Source organism: Peromyscus leucopus, chromosome 18 (assembly GCF_004664715.2).
Source record: "Peromyscus leucopus breed LL Stock chromosome 18, UCI_PerLeu_2.1, whole genome shotgun sequence".
NCBI lineage: Eukaryota > Metazoa > Chordata > Mammalia > Rodentia > Cricetidae > Peromyscus > Peromyscus leucopus.
The window spans coordinates 8648042-8669569 of NC_051078.1; the positions used below are offsets into that span (position 1 = coordinate 8648042).

Consider the following 21528-nt stretch of genomic DNA (forward strand, 5'->3'; position numbering starts at 1 on the left):
GAGGTCTTTTCCTTCAGATGCACTGTAACTGTCCATTAACCTGCACAAACAAGTCGTACACATGACTGACAGTATGTGATACCTAATTACCTAACAATAAAAAAAAAAAGTCACAGTTCAAACTGTGCATCCTGAACAGCTGAGTCTATAAGAGTATCTTCAGATGCTACATACAAGTCCGCTGTGACTGAAATGGAGCCGAAAGCAGGCCACAGGACTATGAACTCACTGAGCACAGTGGTGTCTTCCTCATTAGCCGGGTGGCTGAAGGAGGTGGATCATTTGAACCCAGAAATCTAGAACCTTCTTAGGCAGCACAGTAAGATGTCATTTAATAATTAAAAAGGTGTGGGAGGAAGTTAGGCATAGTCAGTTGGGTAGAGACAGGAGGATTACAGAGTTCAAGGTCATCCTCAGCTGAAGTGTGTTCAGGGCCAATCCCCGAACTACATGAGACCCTGTCTTAAGTAAAAACCAAAGAAAGGGAAGAAGTGAAGAGGTAGGAGGGGAGAGTGGGAAGAAGTAAGGAATATCAGCTATAAAACAGGAGACAATAACGTAGCTTTGAGGTATAGCAGTAGTGAAATAATTTAATGGTAGGACCACACACACATTCTCTATGAGCATGAATGCACTTTTCACAATGAAACAAGGAACACTATAAACTTCCTAGGCTTTTCACAATCATTTAAATCATTACCATGATCAGAAGCCCATAGTCAACCAAAATGCTAAGAAATATACAGTTCTGTTTTTCAACTCAAAAAGCTAGTCTGTAGCTGATGTTTTCCTGGTCCTGCCCAGCTCCTGTGGCCCTGCAGCTGCTTGGACCCAAGTAAACACACAGAGGCTTATATTAATTAAAACTGCTCGGCCATTAGCTCAGGCCTACCACTGGCTAGCTCTTACATTTAAACTAACCCATAATTATTATTTATGTTTAGCCACATGGCTTGGTACCTTTTCTCAGTTCCGCCTTCACATCTTGCTTCCTCTGTGTCTGGCTGGTGACTCCTGACTCAGCCTTCCTCTTTCCAAAATTCTCTTCTCTGCTTATCCTGCCTATACTGTATTAGCTGCCTGGCTACTGGCCAATCAGCATTTTATTTATCAACCAAATCAGAGCACCACACATTCACAACATACAGAATGACATTCCCAGCACTAGTCTAATTCTTAATATGCACTATATTTCTAAACACACACACACACACACACACACACACACAAACAGTAAAGGTCATTCATACTATCTACTGCTTTATTTGTGCGATCTGAAATGGCCAGTCTTGGAGCGGGGAGTGTAACTCAAATGGCAGAGTGCTTTCTCAGCATGTACAGGCCCTGGGTGTGAGCATCGGCACAGATGGGCATGAAGGCTACAGGCTGAGCGCTTGAGGGCGCAGAGGCAGGAGGATCACAGTTATCCTCAGCTACACAGTGTCGAGCCCAGTGTAGGCAACATGAGACCCGTTCTCAAGTAATAAAATAACAAAACAGTCAAACTCACTTTCCTTTTTTATTTCTAATACTCTTCTGTGTGTTTGTGTGTGTGTTGTACGTGCACAAGCGTGTTTGGGTGTGTTCCTGTGCTCATGCAGAAGAGGGAGTCTCTTATCTTAGGCTATCACTTTCTGTCTTATTCCTTCAAACATGGTCTCTCACTGAACGTGGAACTGGGCTGGCTGGAGGCCACAGCCATCTCCCTGGCCCCGCCCCCCAGCACTGGGGTTAGGGGCAAGCACAACCTTGCCAGGCCTTTTATGTCCGTTCTGGGGATTTGAACTCAGGTCCCCACACTTTTCCAGCAAGCCCCCTTACCCACTAAAGCATCGCCTCAGCCCAAGAACACTCCTTTTTGAAGCTTTGAGGTTTGAACTGACATTCTGTTCTTGGTTCTATTTAATTACAGTCCTTCGTTTTCAGTAACAGTTTCTTTTCAAATCTGAGAGAAAGAACTCGGAAGTTCTAGGTGGCTTACTGTGATAATATATGAATTCGACCACAATGCCACCAAAGTACAAAAGAACCCGGCGCATTTCAGGAATGCAGCGAGGTGGGCTGAACTAACGAAGTTCCCGCTTCTGGAAACAATAAAGAGGAAACGCTAAATGAATACCGCTTCTTTATTTCCTCAAATGGAATTTAATTTGAAATCCACCCCTTCTACCAACTGACTTACTTTAAAACTCTCCGGGCCAACAATTTTAGTCAAAATGTAGCTTCATCCCGAAAATAGCGACTTCTAGGATTGACATCACAGACTTAAAAACTGTCCCAACAATTGAATGATTTTATTATTCAGATTGTTATCACTTATAATAAATGGATTTTAAGTATATTACACTCTATTTTAGAGTACATATGTTGGAGGTTACGTAGTCTGTGATATTGTGGAAGGTAGCATTCTAATATGGTCTCCAACACTCCTATCCCACAGGAGAATTCAGAGCCTGTGACTGTAAGTGGCTGTCACTCATGACCGGGCTATGTTAGATTGTAATATGAAGGACTCGTCACATACAAACCAAGGCCCATCATTAATTGACTTTTCAGTCAGTTCAGAGGAAATGATCCTGGGTGGGAATGATCTAATCCTGCAGAAGTGAGCCTTCTCAGAACTCACGGACGGAGCCTGCCAACTATAACTGCTCTCTCAACGACCACTCACATGAGCTTAGGAGGGAACTGAATCCAGTCAACCCCACAATGGGAATGTCTGGACTCAGGAGCCCAGGACCCAGCTAACTCTGCCCAGAGTCCTGATCCACAGAGACGGGAGAGAATAATTAAACGTTTAACTCGCTAAGCTTATGGAATTTGTCACAGGGCAGTAGATTTAATGCTATCCCATTACATCTTTGTTCTCGTGGTAACCCTGCGCATATCAAAAGTGCCTAAAAATTAATATTATCACCACACCCCTACTGCAGCTATTTGAGCAGACATACTGAAGGCTAGGAAAAGAGCTAGCCTTGTCTGGGAGGAAGGTTTGCTAAAGCTGATGGGGTCAAACTGTTAGGATTCTGCCCTCACCCCAGCTGCATGACCGCACATGCGCAGTTCAGGAGCTGAATAAGGGGTCCTGCATCTTACCTCATCAGTGCGCACTGGCGATTACCTACACATGGCTGGCGAGGTCACGCAATCAGCGCATGTGTGGTGTAGCTCTGTAAACCCACCTGCGCATGTTCGGGGGACCCTAAAAAGCCAGACACAGACCCCCCCCTCCTCCCTTCTCTGTTCTCCCCCCCCCATCTCTTTTCTGTCTCTCTCTCTGCTCTCTGCATGTGCGTCTCCCCCAGGCCTGGTTCTTCTGCCTCCCGCCTCCTAACAAAGCTCTGATACTGGGTTTTGTCGCGGCTCATGACCTTTCCGTGCAGTAACCAGCGCCGCTCATCATTCTTACCACAAACCAAGTTAGAACAATTAAAGGCCACCCTTATCGCCAAGGGAGGGTGTGGTTTTGGTTTTGTTTTGAATTGGGATAGCGGAAAGCAATCAAAGGTGGGTAGAATTGCCATAGGCCTTGCTCAAGAAGGACATCTGCTTGCCCTTTGTTCCCTTCTGCTTCCCTCGAAGGTCACCTCAATCATGAGGACAGGGACAGCATGAGAAAGACGGCTGGAGAGCAAGGGAGCTGGCAAGATAGCTCAGCAGTCAACAGTGCTCTTGTAGAGGACCTGGGTTCGGTTCCCAGCACCCATGTCGGGCAGATCGCAACCACCTGTAACTCCAGTTCCCAGGGACCACACGCCCTCTCTGGTTCTGTGGGCTACTGCACACACGGTACACATAAACTCTCTCTCTCTCTCTCTTTCTCTCTCTCTCTCTCTCTCTCTCTCTCTCTCTCTCTCTCTCTCTCTCACACACACACACACACACACACACACACACAAATACAAAATAATAAATCAATCTTTAAAAACCAGAAAAACACATGGTAGGCTCTGCCAGGCAAGCCCCACTCCTCCGTACCCCAGGCGCACCGAGCTCCTCTGGGATCTGACCTCCCTGAACCACCAGATCACTGTTTTGTTTCTCTCAGTCTCACCAGAGAAGTTTCTTTCACCGGAGATGGCAGCTAGTACAGAGACCCCCAACTGGTCATCGACCTGCAGTGTGAAGAGACTGTGGCGAGCCCGGCCCTACGTGGGACATCTATGATCAGTCACACCTCCTCCTTCCGGGGTTCCGGGATCATTGCAGACGAGGGGCAGGAAGAGGGAAACGCTGGGAAGAGAAGCTTCAAGTTTGTTTTTTTCTGGACTTGACGGGCCCAGTGCACACGTGAACTCACAGTGGCACAAATTCTGCGTAAGATCGAACCAATCAAAATCCCAGGAAGGATAGGGGAGGGCTCACAAACCTCCACCCGGAGCAGGCACTCTGGGCAGTTGATGGTTAATGGGGGAGGGGGTCTCAAGTTTTCTTCTGGATGTGGCCATCCATGATAGGCAGCCCATGCTGCAGGAGATGGCGCCACACTCTCTCTCTCTCTCTCTCTCTCTCATAGCACCAATCAGACTCAGTGGTTTAAAAAAAAAAAGTACATGAAGTAGTGAAGGAGATGGGGGTGGGGATAGAAGAGGCATTGGGAGGGACTGATCAAAACACACTGTATAGGGTTTGAATAAATAAATAAAACGTTGGGGTTTTTTTGGTTTGTTTTGTTTTTTTGTTTTGTTTTTTGAGACAGGGTTTCTCTGTGTAGCTTTGCGCCTTTCCTGGAACTCACTCTGTAGACCAGGCTGGCCTCGAACTCACAGAGATCCCCCTGCCTCTGCTTCCCGAGTGCTGGGACTAAAAGCGTGCGCCACCACCGCCCGGCTAAATTAAACGTTTTTAACGTGACAGAATAGCAAAAAGGAGGAAGCTGGGCCCCGGCTGGCCCTGCAGAGGAAAGCCTCACCACCCACGCTAGACAGCTGTGTGAGAAAGGTTCACGTTTCCACATTCCTGTGGACGCATGCTTCTTATTTATCCTTTGACGGTTTCATGAAGGTTGGTAATGAATTTTAGCAGTTTTCACTCCCCATTCCCCTGCCCCACTCCCCTCCCCGATGAAACCCCTCTTCCCCAACAAGTTCCTCTCTGCTTTCGTGTGTGTGTGTGTGTGTGTGTGTGTGTGTGTGTGTGTGTGCAAGTGTGTGTCCACTAAGTTAAATAGGGTTGTTTGCATAAGCATGAAGGAGAGGAGGGGAGGGGAGGGGAGGGGAGGGGAGGGGAGGTTTTGCTTTGTTTTCTTTTCTTTCCTTTTACTGGGTCAAGGGACACTTCTCAGTTAGACCACATTAAAATACCTTTCTTTGACACTGCATCCTCCCCATTAGTAAAACTTACGAGGTCATTCACGAGAAAGGTCACAGTTACGGTCATGTGCTACATGGCAATGTCACTGTCCTCAGTGACAGCATGCTGAAGTATGGTCTCGTGAGATGATAAAGCAGAAACTTCCCGTTCCTGGGGCTAAAGAGGCCGCTTGGCAGGTAAGAGCTCTGGCTGCTCTTGCAGAGGGCCCTGGCTCAGTTCCCAGCACCCACATGGAGGCTCACAACTGCCTGGAACTCCAGTTTCAGGGCATCCAGCGCCCTCTTCTGACCTCAAAGGGCTCCTGCACACATGTGGTACACGTATACACACTCAGGCACACACACACACACACACACACACACACACACACACATACACATTTTTAAAAATAATTCATCGCTGGGCAGTGGTGACACATACCTTTAACTCCAGAACTTGGGAGGCAGAGGGTTCTCTGAGTTCGAGGCCAGCCTGGTCTATAGAGCCAGTTCCAAGACAGCCAGGGCTACATGGAGAAACCCTGTCTCAAAATATATATATATATTTAAGAAAAACACCCTTCCTATGGCATGATGGAACTACAGCCATCCTATCAGTGTTCTCCCTCCACAGCATTACACACGTGACGAAGAGCTACTAATCAACATGCTGTGTTTCACGTCTTATAAAAATATAGCACAAGAATTCTACTAATCACAACATAATGCTTGGTTTTTATAACAGCGATGTTACTGGTTCATGGATTTACTCTGCTACGGCTTTCAATCATTATCTTAGAGTGTGTGCCTATGTGTACGTAGTTTGCTAAAACAGAGTATGCTGGGGCAGGAGACAGGCCTCAGCTCTTAAAAGCATCGGCTGTTCTTCCCCAGGGAAATGCAGGTTCGATCCTCAGCACCCACAGGGTGGCTGGCTTACAACTTCCTGCACCTCCAGTCCTGGGTGATCTGACGCCCTCTTCTGGCCTCTGCCAGAACTGCGTACACATGGTGTGCAGACATATATGCACGCAAGCAAACCACTCATAAAATAAAGAGTATGCAATGTGATGAAGGCAACAGCCTTCATAGATCTCATGCATCTCTTTACTGAATCTCACTTGCATCATGTTCTCTTCGTGACTGAATCACTTATTGTTTAATTGATGATGGCCTTAGGGGCAATAAGCAGCATGATATGAATATATGAACAGATATACATATACATATACCTTCCATGTTTTATATGTGTGTGTATACATATACATGCACCATATTGTCTAGGTGTCTAGTAGTCTGTGCTATCTAAATTTCTATAGGTAGACACATTCCCATGGTTAAGCAGCCCATAATTATGGATAAAAATGTGACTATAGTAACTCTTGCTTTAGCAAATAAAGTTTTCTGCTGTGCATAAATTCTAATGGAGATTCTGTTTCCGAGGTTTTTACTGTATGATGATGGGTCATTTGGTCTTTTTCAAGTCTACCGAACTATAACAAAAGGTGTTATGCTAAGAAAACCTTTGTACCCTTACTGGTGCAGAGGGGCAGAAAGAATTTAGCAGGCGCCAATTAATCTCCACAGCTCAGAAGGACACGGGGAGACAGGAGTGTAATGTGCCCACAAGGGGCTGAACAGGGAAGATAGAGGGCAGGGAGTTTTAGGAGACTAACGGAACATGGATCAAGAACGGAGAGGTGTGAGGGGAATTCTCGGTGCTTGTGAGAAAACTCAAAAAAATGAGAGTCTTGTGACCTCAGTTTCTTCAAAAAAAAACACAGAATTATTCTTTGAATGTGCTTCCAGGCCCCTCCCAGGTGTGGCGATATTTTATTTGTGCAATCTAATAAAGTTTATCTGAGGATCAGAGGAAAGAGTCAGCCACTATAGTAAACATAGAAGTCAGGCAATGGTAGCACATGCCTTTAATCATAGCATTCGGTAGGCAGGGATCTGTCTGGATCTCGATGAGTTCTAGGCCACACTGGGAACAGAGCCAGGCGTGGTGGCACACTCCTTAAATTCCAGCACTAGTTAACCATAAAGGTCTGGAGGTCTGTACAGACAGACAGGAAGTGACAGAGCTGGGCCAGAAGAGGAAGTGATGCAGCTGGACAGAGAGAGCAAATGAGATAGCAGAACAGAAAGGCATATAGGTGTGGGTAGACAGGAAGTAGGTCTCTCTTTGGAAGCTGAGGTGTCGGTGAGGTGAGGTTGGCTTGTGGCTTTTCCTATTCCTCTGATCTCTTGGATTTTTAACCCTGATATCTGGCTCTGGGTTTTTTTTTTGTTTTTTTTTTTTTTTTTGTTTTTTTTATTTAATAAGACTGGTTAGCATTCGTCTTCACCCAGGTGCAGCAGACAGGAGTGAGTTCACTTCAGCTGTTGTTTTTCATATGACTCCATGGGAAAACATGTTTTTGCCATGTGCAGCTGGTCCTTGTGACTGTACACTATACTCGGGTGACTCTTCTTAACGCTCAGTGTATACATTGCCTGAGACTCTGACTTCAGCTGGCCATTGCACGAGACTTTAGTCTCCCCCCTTCACGCCGCCAACTAGAGCGGTAAACAGAAGACAGTAAGAGCATTGGCAGAGACTACATGGTCCCAACGTCTTCTTCAAACACAAAAAACATACACACACACACACACACAAATCCTTACTTCTTAGCTGCCAGTGTGCTCAGTCGTGATGATTCAACTTCCGTTTCTCTGAACATCAGTCCTAGGGTCTGTGTAATTTCAATACATGCCCTAGAAAATGAGAGAAAACAAAACAAAAATAATGAAAACGATACGGCTCCACAAGGTCGGAATCCCACAAAAGCAGTAAGCCTTGAGAGAACTGCTCTCAGATATTCATTTAGCAAACTGTCCATCAAATTCTGTGCACCAAATTACCAGCCCTGGCTGAGTACCTTGCCCGGGGCTGCTATACAGGAGGAGGTCAAAAAGTGCCTACTGACTGAATGAGAGCTTCGTGTCAGGATCAAGCGTGAGCATTTCTGAATGCGTAATTTTTTCCAATGATTAATTTTCAAATATTTGTATGTGTCTACCTGAATGTAGGTTTGTGCACCTGAGTGCCGGTGCCCACAGAGGCCAGGAGCACTGGATCACCTCGGAGCTGGAGTCACAGGGGCTTGTGAGATGTGGGAGCTGAGAACTGACGACGGGTTTTCTGCAAGAGCACTTTGTGTTCTTACCCCACTGAGCTACATCTCCAACCCCTAATTTTCCTTTTTTAAATATGTCTGTCTCGGAGGTAGCTATTTCCCTATTTGAGGGCAGTCCTTATTACTAATTCCTTGTGTGTGCACTAAAAATGTTTTGAATGCTATTTTAAAAAATTCATGTGAGAGTATGGCCTGGTAGCATAATCTACAATCCCAACGCTTGGGAAACAGGTTTGAGGCCAGCCTGTCTACATAGTGAGTTCTAGGATATTCCAGAGTACAAGACCCTGTTTCAGAAAATTAAATGACAATAAAGAAATAATTTTTAAATTTAAAAATCTAAGCCAGGTGATGGTGGTGAACGCTTTTAATCCCAGCACTCAGGAGGCAGAGCCAGGCGGATCTCTGTGAGTTCGAGCCCAGCCTGGTCTACAGAGTGAGTTCCAGGAAAGGTGCAAAGCTGCAGAGAGAAACCCTGTCTCAAAAAACAAAACAAAATAAAAATTTAAAAATCTATGTAAAGCAAAAGTTGCAGTATCCCTAATCGTTAATAGTGCATATATTTTCTCCAGTATCTCCCATTTATTTTTAACACCTTACAACACTGGTTCTCAACCCTCCTAATGCTGTGACCCTTTAACACAGTTCCTCAGGTTGTGGTGACCCCCAGCCATCAAATTATTTCACTACTACTTCATAACTGTAATTACACTACTATTATGAATCATAATGTAAATATCTGGTATGAAGCCCAAGAAGTCACGACCCACAGATTGAGAACCTCTGCCTTAGAGGACTAATATCCAACTGTCTAGTTAGTACTTACACCAACTTGTTGATTGTTTAGTTAGTACTTACACCAGCCTTGTTGATGTCTAGTTAGTACTTACACCAGCTCATGGATGTCTAGTTAGTACTTATACCAGCTCGTTGAGTCTCTAGTTAGTACTTACACCAGCTCGTTGGCTCTTTGGCTTTTATTTTGAAGAGCACTCTTATCTCTGGACTCCGGCAAATACTCATGAAGCTTGTTCACTAGGAAGTAGAAAAGCTCACTGGTCTGCAAAAGCAAGTGGGGAAGGAAATCATGAAGCCGCCAGTTGTTAAAACTCCACCCACACATAATAGGACAGAGAAAACATCTCTTCGATCAAGAAGTGATTTACAACGGTTTCTTAAAACTAGCGGAATTCAAACAGAAGACACTGCCATCCAGGCGAAATACCAAGAGCTGGGATTTCAGTGAGTCCTGGCCCCGGCATCGATGAAGGCCATCCAGAAGTACGTGTAAGGCCATCGTAAGGCCACGAAAAGAGTTGAGTGACACGAAGCCAAGTGTGCCATGTAATAGTAGTGTAATAACAGTATAATAACAGTGTAATAATAGCCAATAAAAGCAGTGGAAAACATGAATATTTTTGATGATACGATTGAAATACAGACTGTCATTTTTATCCAAACACACACTTAGATTTGAGCAACTCATGTTTCTGTGTTCCTGTTCAAGTTTACCAGCTAAGCACGAAAATAAGCCGTCCATAAAATCAGGAAGTCGGTACAAGAGGTGCCCAATCGCTTCTCCTTCCTAGTCCCCTGTTGTTCACGGTTGCCCCGGACCTCTGAGGACGAGCGACAGCTCACACTACTTAGATGGGGTGCCCGGGGGAGGTCAGAACAAGGCATCAGATCCCCTGAAGCTGTAGACGCCAGTGCTTGTGAGCTGACCTGTAGAGTGCTGGGATCTGAACCCCAGTCCTCCGCATGGGCAGTGTGCTCTCTTAACCACTGAACCATCTCTCCTGGCCCACCAGGTTCACTTCCAAAGAGGAAATGTAGATGGAAGTGTTGATGTTCTTACCCAGCCCCGAACACTGGAAGTACTTCTAATCTCCCTGCTTCAGTGTGAGCTCCAGGGGACATTAGCCAGGCTCTGGCTCCCAAAGCCTACCAGGGCTTTAGCTTCGGCCAGCCGTGAAAGATAATCTTTTTAATAGAAAGGTTAATCCTCCAGAAAGGATTTGAGAATGCTGTCTTCCTTGGTCAGAGATGCTAACTTTTGAGTAAATGAACATGAGAACAGATCCAGGTTGTGGCAAAGAGAGACAGTGAGGATAAAACTCCCGGATTATCTGTGGATGCGTATGGTCAGGACCATGGAGGAGCCACAAAAACATGGAAAGACTTAAAATAAAGATATACCCCCGTGACCTCTATTCACTCTGTCCTTTCAACGTTCCACAAACGGAACTCAAAGATCTCTTTTAGTCCAGCTAATGGCATTATGCTGAAAATGACTAGTATTTTCAAGTGTGAAGCATGAAATGGGTGGTTTTATTCCTAAACTTCACAACAGATTAATTTTTTCACAGGAGAATACGATTTCGATTTAACAAAAATAGCTTCCAGGACATGGGATATACATGCACTGTGTTGGGCCTGAGCGTGCCGTGGTAGGTTAGAGCCCCGAGCCAACAGCTGGAGTTGCCATGCTTAGTTCTTGAGGGTAAGGACTCTGTCCCAATCACACTTCCATGTCTAATGCCTGTGACCACGCCTCACACTGATTAGGAATGTAATAAATGTTTGCCGAGTTATTAAAATGCTACGGGTAATGTTGAAAATTGACATGGCGCAGTACGGTAGCCACCGGCTACCAGGGGGTGCTATTTAAATTGACTAGAGTTAAAATTCCACTGCCTCCATCCTTGGCCACATCCAAACGCTTAATAGTCACGTGCAGATAGTGTCTCCGGAACCGAGCGCCACGGACTACAAATAGCGAAGAGTGGTAGGCACAGACTAGGTCCGGAAATCCAAAGGAGCAAGGTGCCTCGGCTCCTCACTGAGGAGAACAGGGAGGAGAACCGTGGCATTTGGGCTGAGCCTTGAAGGACAGGTAGGTCCTCACTGAAGAAAAAAAATGGAAGATGTGTACCACAAAAAGCAAAGAATAGAGGAGCGGATGCGGCTGGAGAGTACCACCTGGTGTTGGAATCATCACACCCAGCTCAGGGTGGGCGGTGGTGGCGCACCGCCTTTAATCCCAGCACTTGGGAGGCAGAGGCAGGTAGATCTGTGAGTTCGAGGCCAGCCTGGTCTACAAAGCTAGTTCCAGGACAGGCTCCAAAGCTCCACAGAGAAACCCTGTCTCGAAAAAACAAACAAACAAACAAACAAACCATGATGAGAGAGATGAAGGGTTGGGGTGGATGAGCTCAGCCTGGCCTCATTCTCTGCCCTCTTTCTGCTCCACAGCAACACTCCCTACATCAGGCCTGCTTTAAGACTGGAGGTGCTTAAAACAGCCACCAACATCCGCACGCTTCCTCCTCTCTAACCCCAGGTAGCGCCTGTTCTTCTACTTAAAAATCCACTTCAAATCCTGTGTTCGGGTTGTCCAGGTGGGTTTCTCTGGGCCCGCCCCTCCAGTCCTCTTCCAGGCCCTGGTTCACCATCTGACGGTCTTCTGTGTCCTTCTGCAGAGAGCCGGCTTCTGCCCCCCAACCAAGCAGAACCTCTCGGTGCTAAGCGATTTCTTGGTCTTCAAGGGTAATTTCACTCAGGCACTGAACCAGCTCCCATCTCAGTTTGCTCACTTCTCTTTAGAGGTGCAGCCTTGGGCTCGAACCCTTCCTTAGGAAAATCTACAGCTGGATTAGTTCCCTCGCCAGATCGGCCAGATCACGGCTCCCCACGGACTACCCTGCCCTGCCAAAACAACGGCCCTTTTAAAGGTTACAGCCACGCATTTCGTGTTCAGTTTACTAAGGAAGTCTGCAGAAGGTCTTTGGGCAAACAAATCCACACAATTAGGGTAGATGAAATGGATAATGCACAGGCAGGGGAGGTCTGCTGGGTCCTTGGGGAGGAGATAACCCAATGTCTTTAGCTTTTCTGTATGAATTTCATTTTCATAATCAACGTCCTCAGTTATTTTAGTGCCTGGTGCCTATCTCTATTTCCCCACAACTCTCTGAATCCTAGAGTCAAAGTGTGCACGGCATGTTCCTAATAGGATCTACCACTTCTGACTATTCAGACGGTGCAGCGCCATGCCCTTACCCTGTTGTGATAAACTGACCAGTTAACTCTCTCTAGCTGCCCTTTCAAATCATTAGGTCGTTGACCATCTTGATTTGCTTGAGGCTGCTGGCCCAGCGAACCCACATCCCAGGGACTTCCTTAGAGCCACCCACACTAAGACAGCAGGCCGCTCTCATCTGGAAAACCAACATGGTTATTCACCAGCGTACAAGCACCTCACAACGGCTTGAAGGACTGAGTGTCTGTGCACTCTGTCACAGCTGCTCTCTAAGAAGGAGGCAGCGACATGTGTGGCCAGGGGCACCGCAGCCGCCCTAACACGTGCTCACCATTTCTTACCGTGGCTTCTTAATGCCTCCCAGTAAAAACTGAGAACGAAGCATTTTTAACTTACCATGTGAGACTCAAGCTGCCAGGACTCACTGGGGATCTCATTTCTTTAAAAAAAAAAAATACCAATCCTGTGCTTAAAGGCGTTTTTTTAATATATATTTTTACTAAAGAAAAATGTGTGTGGAGAAACTTGTGAAAATCTCCTTTTCCTCCATCTCCCATGCCAAAAGCTGGCCGCCTACCATCTCTCCTTGGACAATATCAACTCCACGTTCCACTTGCTTGGTATGGTGGCTTCCATTTAGTCCCATCTTTCCCCATAGACATGCGTGATATCGAGTACCTCACAAGATTTTAAATATTAAAACACGACGACGACGTTAAATATAACCACCATTTTAAAATACAGCACCAGAATACGACTTGTATTCCTATTCTAACTCATGGTTAGATTTGATTAACCAGATAAGACAAGTTTTAAAGACGAAGAACCAGACACTTACTTTCCAGAAAAGTCTTTTCAGGATGAAATTTCTCTGGGCTGCTACTCTAAGCTCCGTAATTAAGCACAGTATCTTACTCAAAGTGTTGTCTTGAAGAAAAAGTTCAGATTTAAGTTGGCTGAAGTGCTTAATTTTCTCCTCGGATCTACAGAAACACACACACACAGATTCATGTAAAGCGTACCAAACGGTGGTTCACAAATATCACAGTTATTGACAAGTCTATAAAAGTTTGTGACTGGTAGGATCTTAGCCGAACTTCGAACTCCCAACCTTCGTAGGGAAAAGCAGTGACGCCTCACCCCCACAAAAGGGTGTCTGTCGCTCTCTCACTCACTTTTCACCCCGGCCCTTGACCAGCTGGCTCTGGTAGACTCTTCCATGGGCTCAGGTGTATCACTCACACAGTCCAGGAGCCCTAAATAACGTTATTTGTTTAATGTTTTCCTTCCATGAACTGCTTGGCTGAGGTAAGTGTATTTATAAATGAATTTCCATATCATTACTTGACAGGGAAACCAGTGGAACTTGGCACAAATGGCCGGCAACGTAATGTAAATTACATGTAATTAAATGTAAATGTAGCATGCAGATGGTCTGTGTTTTAGACAGGCCCGACTGCTGGGCAGAAAGGGCAGAGCATCAAGCTAAGAGGTGTTTCCTGGCCGGGCGGTGGGGGCGCACGCCTTTAATCCCGAGATCCAGGACAGACACCAAAACTACACAGAGAAACCCTGTCTCAGAAAAACCAAAAAAGAAAGAGGTGTTTCCTGATGAGAGCACACTTTCCAGTAAGAACTGCTCTTCTCCATGGAGCTCAAAGTTCCCTTACTCTGTGTGGGCACCACCAGAAATCATCTCTGGTCCTTGACCCACAGGTTCTCCAGTCTTCAGGAAACAGATACTGAGTTCTCCTTAGAGAAGACAGTCGTGACTGAGGTCCAGCTTAAAATTTCAGTTTTGCAACTTGATTAAACAGCTACAGGAATGGACTTTGCAGACGACATCATGTTGAAGCATCAGAAGCCTGGACAGCCCTATCTTAGAACTTTCTAGAATGCCCCAGGCCAGTGCAGCGTCTCTTCCATGGAAGTTTCATTTATCTTTGTTATTTTTTTTAATTATGTATCTGTGTGTGCAGGTGTGTGTGAGCTCAGGCATGTGTGTGAACATGAGTAAAGATGCCCTTGGAGGTCAGAGGCATCAGATCCCCTGGAGGAGGGGACAGGCCATTGTGAGCGGCCCCAGGGGAGTTCTCAGAACTGAACTGAGGTCCTCTGCAAGAGCTGTATACACTCTTAACTGCTAATCCCTCTCTCCAGACCCCCCACATTGCAGTCCCCCCCATACTTTAGTACTATGTTAATCTCATTTTACCTATTGGATTATTTGCGCCCCTCAGCTAAATTTTGGGAACTTGAACAAAAATTGTTCTCATCGGAGGGGACAGGGAGGGGGACTCCGCAGGCTAAGGCACTTGTGGTGAAGCACACCTGTGTTCAATCTGGAGGCCTCACATAATGAAGGAGAGAAATGACTCCCAAAAATTGTCTTCTAAGCCGGACAGTGGTGGCGCACACCTTTAATCCCAGCACTTGGGAGGCAGAGGCAGGTGGATCTTTGTGAGTTTGAGGCCAGCCTGGTCTACAGAGTGAGTTCCAGGACATCCTGAGCTACACAGAGAAACCCTGTCTCAACAAACAAACAAGAAGTAACAACAAAAAAGAAAGTCGACTCTGTCCTCCACATAAATGCCATGACACAGGAATGCACACACACACACACACACACACACACACACACACACACACACACACACACACTAAACAAATGAATCTGTTTTAAAAATGGCCCTCACGTCACGCCATGCTCAGACATCACAATTTGCTGTAGGAGGGGTGCTCAAGTTAACCTCCAGGCTGGGGGCTTTTCAGAGACCCGTTCCTCACGGAAGCAGCTTCTGCCGCCCCGTGCAGACTGAGCTGGGACCCTTTGTGGCTTTAGAATACAGAAGTAAGAGGGGGAAAACACCCTGCCCAGGCTCCCATAGGTAATTATCTCGAATATTAGTGTGGAAAAATAACAGCAGGAAGGACAGTTGGTGTTCTCCATAGATTAGCGAACTCTTGACATTCTTGACTTCAGGTGAAAACAATTTTATCATCTCCTCCAGAGACCTGGATACATTCATTTACCCCACCACTTCTATAAGCAACATTGGTTCCCGCCCCGCCCCACCCCACCCCACCCCACCCCACCCCACCCCACTACCTCCTCGTTATTCAAAAAGCATCTGATGCTCTCCTCAAGGCAGCCAATGAGCGTTCCCAACTTAAACCCAACTTCTGGAGGAAGAGATGAGTTCTTTCCCAGTGGGAAAAAGATTAGCATAATAATGTCAGCAATCCTTCAGGCAGAAAAACAAGGATTATGAGCCTGAGGGCCAAGGCCACATCCTAGATCGGCTCTATTATTAAACTAGATAATAACTACAGGAAAGTCGCCTCGCCTCTTTGGACCTCAGTTGTCAAGTCTGTACAATGGGGATGATAGCAGCACCCACTGCATGGTTATCTCTAAAAAAAAACAACTGGAATAAGTCTGAGGTCCTGTTTCTCTATTCATTTATCCACTTCTGATTCCTGCATTTCAATTGAAAAGACTATAAAATCTTTATACTCTCTTGAGAACTCCAGAAACAACAGAATGTAGTTTTCACAAACTTAAGAGTACATTTTATTATAGCATCGGCCTCAACTATCATTCAAATAAAGGGCCTGGAGAGATGGCTCAGTCGCTAAGAGCACTGGTTGCTCTTCCAGAAGACAAAGGGTTAATACTCAGCACCCACATGGTGGTTCACAACTGTCTGTAGCTTCAAAGGACCCAACACCTTCCTCTGGTTTTATCCGCTGAGGATTGCAGTATAGATCTATTATCTCATCAAAGGTCGCAAACAATGGTTAATTGTCTAGTTCTATTAAATCTGCATTCATTAGCTGAAGTGTGGTAAAAGAGAATTTGCCGGCACCAGCCAGGGCTCCTTGGTAACCCAGAAGTGGTTATGGGAAAGGCGCAATTCTTGCCATTAGTTGGCTGTTTTTATAGAGAAGGACCGGTGCCCAAGGTCCTCCTCAAGTTCACTGTGTTTTATTTCTGTGAGGAGGGAGCAGAGGGAGGCACCGTCTATGATGGACCACCACACATCTATCTATTCTCTGTGTTTCAGACACCCTGGTCCTTACGTCCTCTGGTACTCAAGTTGGCTCAGTGAATATTTGGGTTTGCAGACCTAAAACTTATGGCAGATGTTGAGGTAGGGGTATAAACATGGCAGTCACACACACACACACATACACACACACACACACACACACACACACACACGCACGCACGCACGCACGCACGCACGCACGCACGCATGCACGCACCAAACGCACATTCATGCGCATGCGCATGCACACACACAGCATAGAGCTAGAAGTGAAGAGCAGAGAAAACTCTCCGATGAGTCTCTCCCACATCGCACCCTACCTGTAGGGCTTTGGATTCCCGATGACGTGACCGTGTTCACTGGAGCACAGAGGGTCTTGTGAGAGAGTAGCTCTCTGAAGGAGGAAAAGAGTAGGGACTGTGAGGATGTCTGGCTACTAAAAATGGTCTCAAGTTCTGACCAATGTCATACATGCACTCCTTAGTCCTGCTATGGTATCCATATGCTTTACCTAGAGAACTCATTCTGATAGCTGATAACATCACAAGGAATTTTTTCATGATTTGGGCTTTTTAAAAGTTTTAAATATAACAGTTCTTCACTCTAAAATGATTTATGTTCATGTTCGATTCTGCTGCACATGTCCTAAAATTGGAACAATGCCCAGATTGGCATGGCCTTTGCTCGAGGATGACATGCAAATTCTGGTTTGTTTTTGTTTGTTTGTTTTGTTTTTCGAGACAGGGTTTCTCTGTGTAGCTTTGGTGCCTGTCCTGGAGCTCGCTCTGTAGATCAGGCTGGCCTCGAACTCACAGAGATCTGCCTGGGTCTGCCTCCTGAGTGCTGGGATCAAAGGTATGCTCCACCACCGCCCAGCATAAATTCTGTTTTTTTGTTGTTAATGTTGTTGTTTTGAGACAAGGTCTCAGTTTGTAGCTCTGGGTTGGAACTCACTCTGTAGACCAGGCTGAAGTCAAACCTCTCAAAGACCCACCAGCCTCGGTCTCCCAAACCCTGGGATTAAAGGCACATGCTACCATGCCTGGCCAAATTCTATATTTTAAAAATGATTTATCAAGTTCAGCTATAAGTTTTAGGTCTGCAAACATGAGTATTCTTTTTTTTTTCCCCCGGTTTTTCTGAGACAGGGTTTCTCTGTGTAGCTTTGGAGCCTGTCCTGGCTCCATAGAGATCCGCCTGCCTCTGCCTCCCAAGTGCTGGGATTAAAGGCGTGCACGCCGCCGCTGCCGCTGCCGCTGCCACCTGGTTTATATTTCATTTTAAGCCACTGATAAAACTCCTCCTTACTAGTTCCTTCTGTACAAGATAATGTTTCATATTTATTAAAATTATATTGGAAGAATATTAATAAAAATTAGTAATCACCTAAGATAACTCAAAATACATATTTTTTAAAGACTTATTTATGTATTTTATGTATATGATTCAGATCCCATGAGAGATGTTTGTGGGCCACTGTGGTTGCTGGGGATTGAACTCAGGACCTCTGGAAGAGCAGCCAGTGCTCTTATCCACTGAGCCATCTCTCCAGCCCCCAAATATATTTTTCGTAAGTTTTTGTTGTTGCTGTTGACCTGACTGACCCTGAGTTCACAGAGGTCTGCCTCCTGAGTGCTGGGACCGAGCGTGTGCATCAGCACCCCAGCTAGTAAGGTGCTTTTTCAACTGATGCTAGTGTAGTGAAGTCTCCATAACGGAGATCGGGAGGGGGCTCAGCAGTCCAGGGCCCGCCCGCCACTGCTTTATCGCCAATAGGGAGAGTTCTGGCTAAAAGTTCCTCACTCGAAGTCCTCTGTAATGCCGAATAAAGCACCTAAACTCGTCCCTGCTTCCGCAGTCCCGGTTTAGCTGGTGTGGCGGCTCCTGACTAGCATCCCGGGACTGGGAAGGTCAAGGCACAAGTATTACTGCAAATTCAAGGCTGGTCTGTCTTTATGGAATAAGCACAAGAAGAAGAAGAAAGAAAAAAAAAGGGAGGGAGGCAGAGAGGGATGGAGGAAGGAAGGAAGGGAGGAAGGAAGAGAGGGAGAAAAGGAGGAAGGGAGAGAGGGAGGAAGGAAGGAAGAAAGGGAGGGAGGAAGAAAGGGAGGAAGGGAGGGAGGCAGAGAGGGAGGGAGGAAGGGAGGGAGGGAAGGAGGGAGGGAGGGAGGGAGGGAGGGAGGGAGGGAGGGAGGGAGGGAAGGAGACCAGAGACTCAGACAATATCCAGATAAGGACAGACCTCCCGGTTGCTGCTAGACTAGTGCAATAAGGAAACACAAGAACAGGCCTTGGAGATGGGCCAGCGGGTGGAGACACTTGTTCCGCCAGCCTGAGTCCAGTCTCCAGAGCCTACGTCAAGACGGAGGAGAGAAGCAACTCCAGGAAGCTGTCCTCCACGCGTGTGCCCCTCCCACATCACACACACACATGCGCACGATGATGATGATGATGATGATGATGATGATGATGATGATGATAATAAGGTTTAAAAACCAGAAATACAGGGGGCTGGAGAGATGGCTCAGCGGTTAAGGGTACCGGCTACTCTTCCAGAGGTCTTGAGTTCAACTCCCAGCACCCACATGGTGGCTCACAGCCATCTGTAATGAGATCTGGTGCCCTCTTCTGGCCTGCAGGGATGTGTGCAGACAGAACGCTGTATACATAATAAATAAATAAATCTTAAAAAAGAAAGAAAGAAATACAGTCGTCAGGGTTGAATTTTATCTGAGTTCTGTGTCACCCAGCTAACTGCAAAACCCCCTGGAAAGACTCCGTCATGACTGTCAAAAACCCCAAAACCAGATTCTTTCTCTTTCCCCTGAGACACTATTATTCTCTCCCTCCCTCCCCCTCTCTCTCTGCTTTCGCTCTCTCACTCTGTCTCTTTCTTTTATATGTATGTCTGTTTTGCCTGCATATATATATATGTATGCATGTCTGTCTGTCTGTATGTATGTATGTATACCACATGCATGCTGGTTCCCAAGGAGGCCAGAAGAGGGCATCAGGTCCCCTGGAACTGGAGCTACGGATGCTTGTGAACTGCCATGTGGGTGCTGGGAATTGAACCCAGGCCCTCAGCAAGAACAGCAGTGCTCCAAACTGCCGAGCCAACTCTCCAGCCCCCAAGACAGTGTTCATCAATAAGCATTTCTCCTTGTTGCAAACACCTGAAGAAAAAGCTCCCTTACTTCTCTGGTGCATTCCTATCTTTCACAACAACCATTAAATTCCAAGGCTAAATCCTCAAACAGGAAGCATGTTTGACACACACACACACACACACACACACACACACACACACACACACACACGTCTGTCCCCGCCACCCTCCCTCCGAAAACCAAACACACTGAGGTCAAGGCTACCTTGTGGCCGGGTGGTGGTGGTGGTGGTGGTGGCGGCGGCTCACACCTTTAATCCCAGAACTCAGGAGGTAGAGCCAGGTGGATCTTTGTGAGTTCGAGGCCAGCCTGGTCTACAAGTAAGTTCCAGGACAGAGCCAGGGCTACACAGAGAAACCCTGTCTCAAAAAAAAAAAACAAAACGCTACCTTGTAAGGATACTTACTATAATGTAGTTGTTCCATGAACTCTTTAAGTGCAGAAATATTGATGAGGTTTCAGAAATAACATACAGGTGGAGTTCCGATTCCTCCTTCTCTACGCTGGAGCTGTTGCGCGAAGGAGAAGCTGGGAGAGAATTTCTTAAGCGACACTCATTTCTGTTCCCATCAAACCTGAGAGGAATTTCTCTTGGGGTGTCTTTGTAATCTGGAGGCTCCTGCTGTCCGGTGTTTGAAGCAAAAGGCGGTGGTGGTGAGCAGGCAGCCTGGCCAGTGGCTGCTGTGGACTGAGAAGTCCTGGAGAGAGTAGGTAAAGGCCGAGAGGCTCCTTGGCCAGGAAGGAACAGCTGCTTGAGGTCTGAAGGACAGGGTGCTGAGTCCTTGAATGGCATGCTGTTCGCCTGGGGGGACCTGTGGGCAGAAACGAATATTAAATGTGAGACTTGGAGTTTAACAGTGAGGAAGCAAGAGAATCCAGCCGCCAGGTTCGGCAGCCCGTGACTCCGAAAGCAACTCCTAACTTCATGTAAATGCAATGCTCGTCACGAGCAGGGAGTGACCAGACCTCACTTGCTGGGATGGATTGAATCTGAAGTGTCCCAATGAGTGCTCACTCCCCGGCTATGACATCATTTTGAAGGCTGTAGAGCCTGTTGGCCATGGGGCCTGGATGTTAGAAGTAGGTCCCAGAGGTAGGCCTTTGGAAGCCATACCTGGCCTTGGTTCTGGCCTGCTTCTCTGTTCCCTTGTCTACCACAATGTGAGCAGCCACCAAAACACAATGCCAAAGACTGAGCCACTTTGCCGAGCCTTTCCCTCCATGGTGGGCCGAAAGGTCTAAAACCACAAGTGATAATAAATAACTAATGCACTTACTATTGCTACCGACGAATGGAAATACAGCGTGGCTGTTTCTTAGGGCGCTCTTTTGCTTTCAGAAATAAAAACCCTACCGACGTCATACCGTCTTAGTTGGGGTTCCAATTGCCATGAAGAGACACCATGGCCATGGCAACTCTTATAAAGGAAAACACTTAATTGGGGTGACTGACAATTTCAGAGGTTCAGTCCGTTTTCATCATGGCGGGAAGCATGGCAGCATGCAGGCAGTCATGGTGCTGGAGAAGGAGCTGAGAGTTCTTACATCTTGACTCACAGGCAGCAGGAAGTGGTCTGAGACTCTGGACAGTATCTTGAGCATATGAGACCTCAAAGCCCGTCTCTACAGTGACACACTTCTTCTAAGAAGGCCACACCTCCTGATAGTGCCACTCTCTTTGGGGGTCATTATCTTTCAAACCACGACACATACAAAGAAGCACTTTATTGGATTTCAGTTTTTGTTGTTATTTTGGTTTTTGAGACAGGGTCTCACTATGTAGCACTGGTT

At 46.4% G+C, this 21528-nt stretch overlaps 1 protein-coding gene across 1 annotated transcript in view; it reads right to left on the reverse strand.

Moving 5' to 3' along the window:
- The window catches only part of C18H12orf56 (chromosome 18 C12orf56 homolog), a 70966-nt gene that overhangs the window by 10971 nt on the left and 38467 nt on the right, over positions 1–21528 (reverse strand). Inside the window, exons 4-8 of the mRNA XM_028869648.2 lie at positions 20144–20549; positions 16888–16961; positions 13354–13498; positions 9427–9533; positions 7962–8051 (exon numbers count right to left, since the gene is read on the reverse strand). Of these exons, the coding sequence (XP_028725481.1) occupies positions 7962–8051; positions 9427–9533; positions 13354–13498; positions 16888–16961; positions 20144–20549 (822 nt within the window). The remainder of the gene's footprint in view (positions 1–7961; positions 8052–9426; positions 9534–13353; positions 13499–16887; positions 16962–20143; positions 20550–21528) is intronic.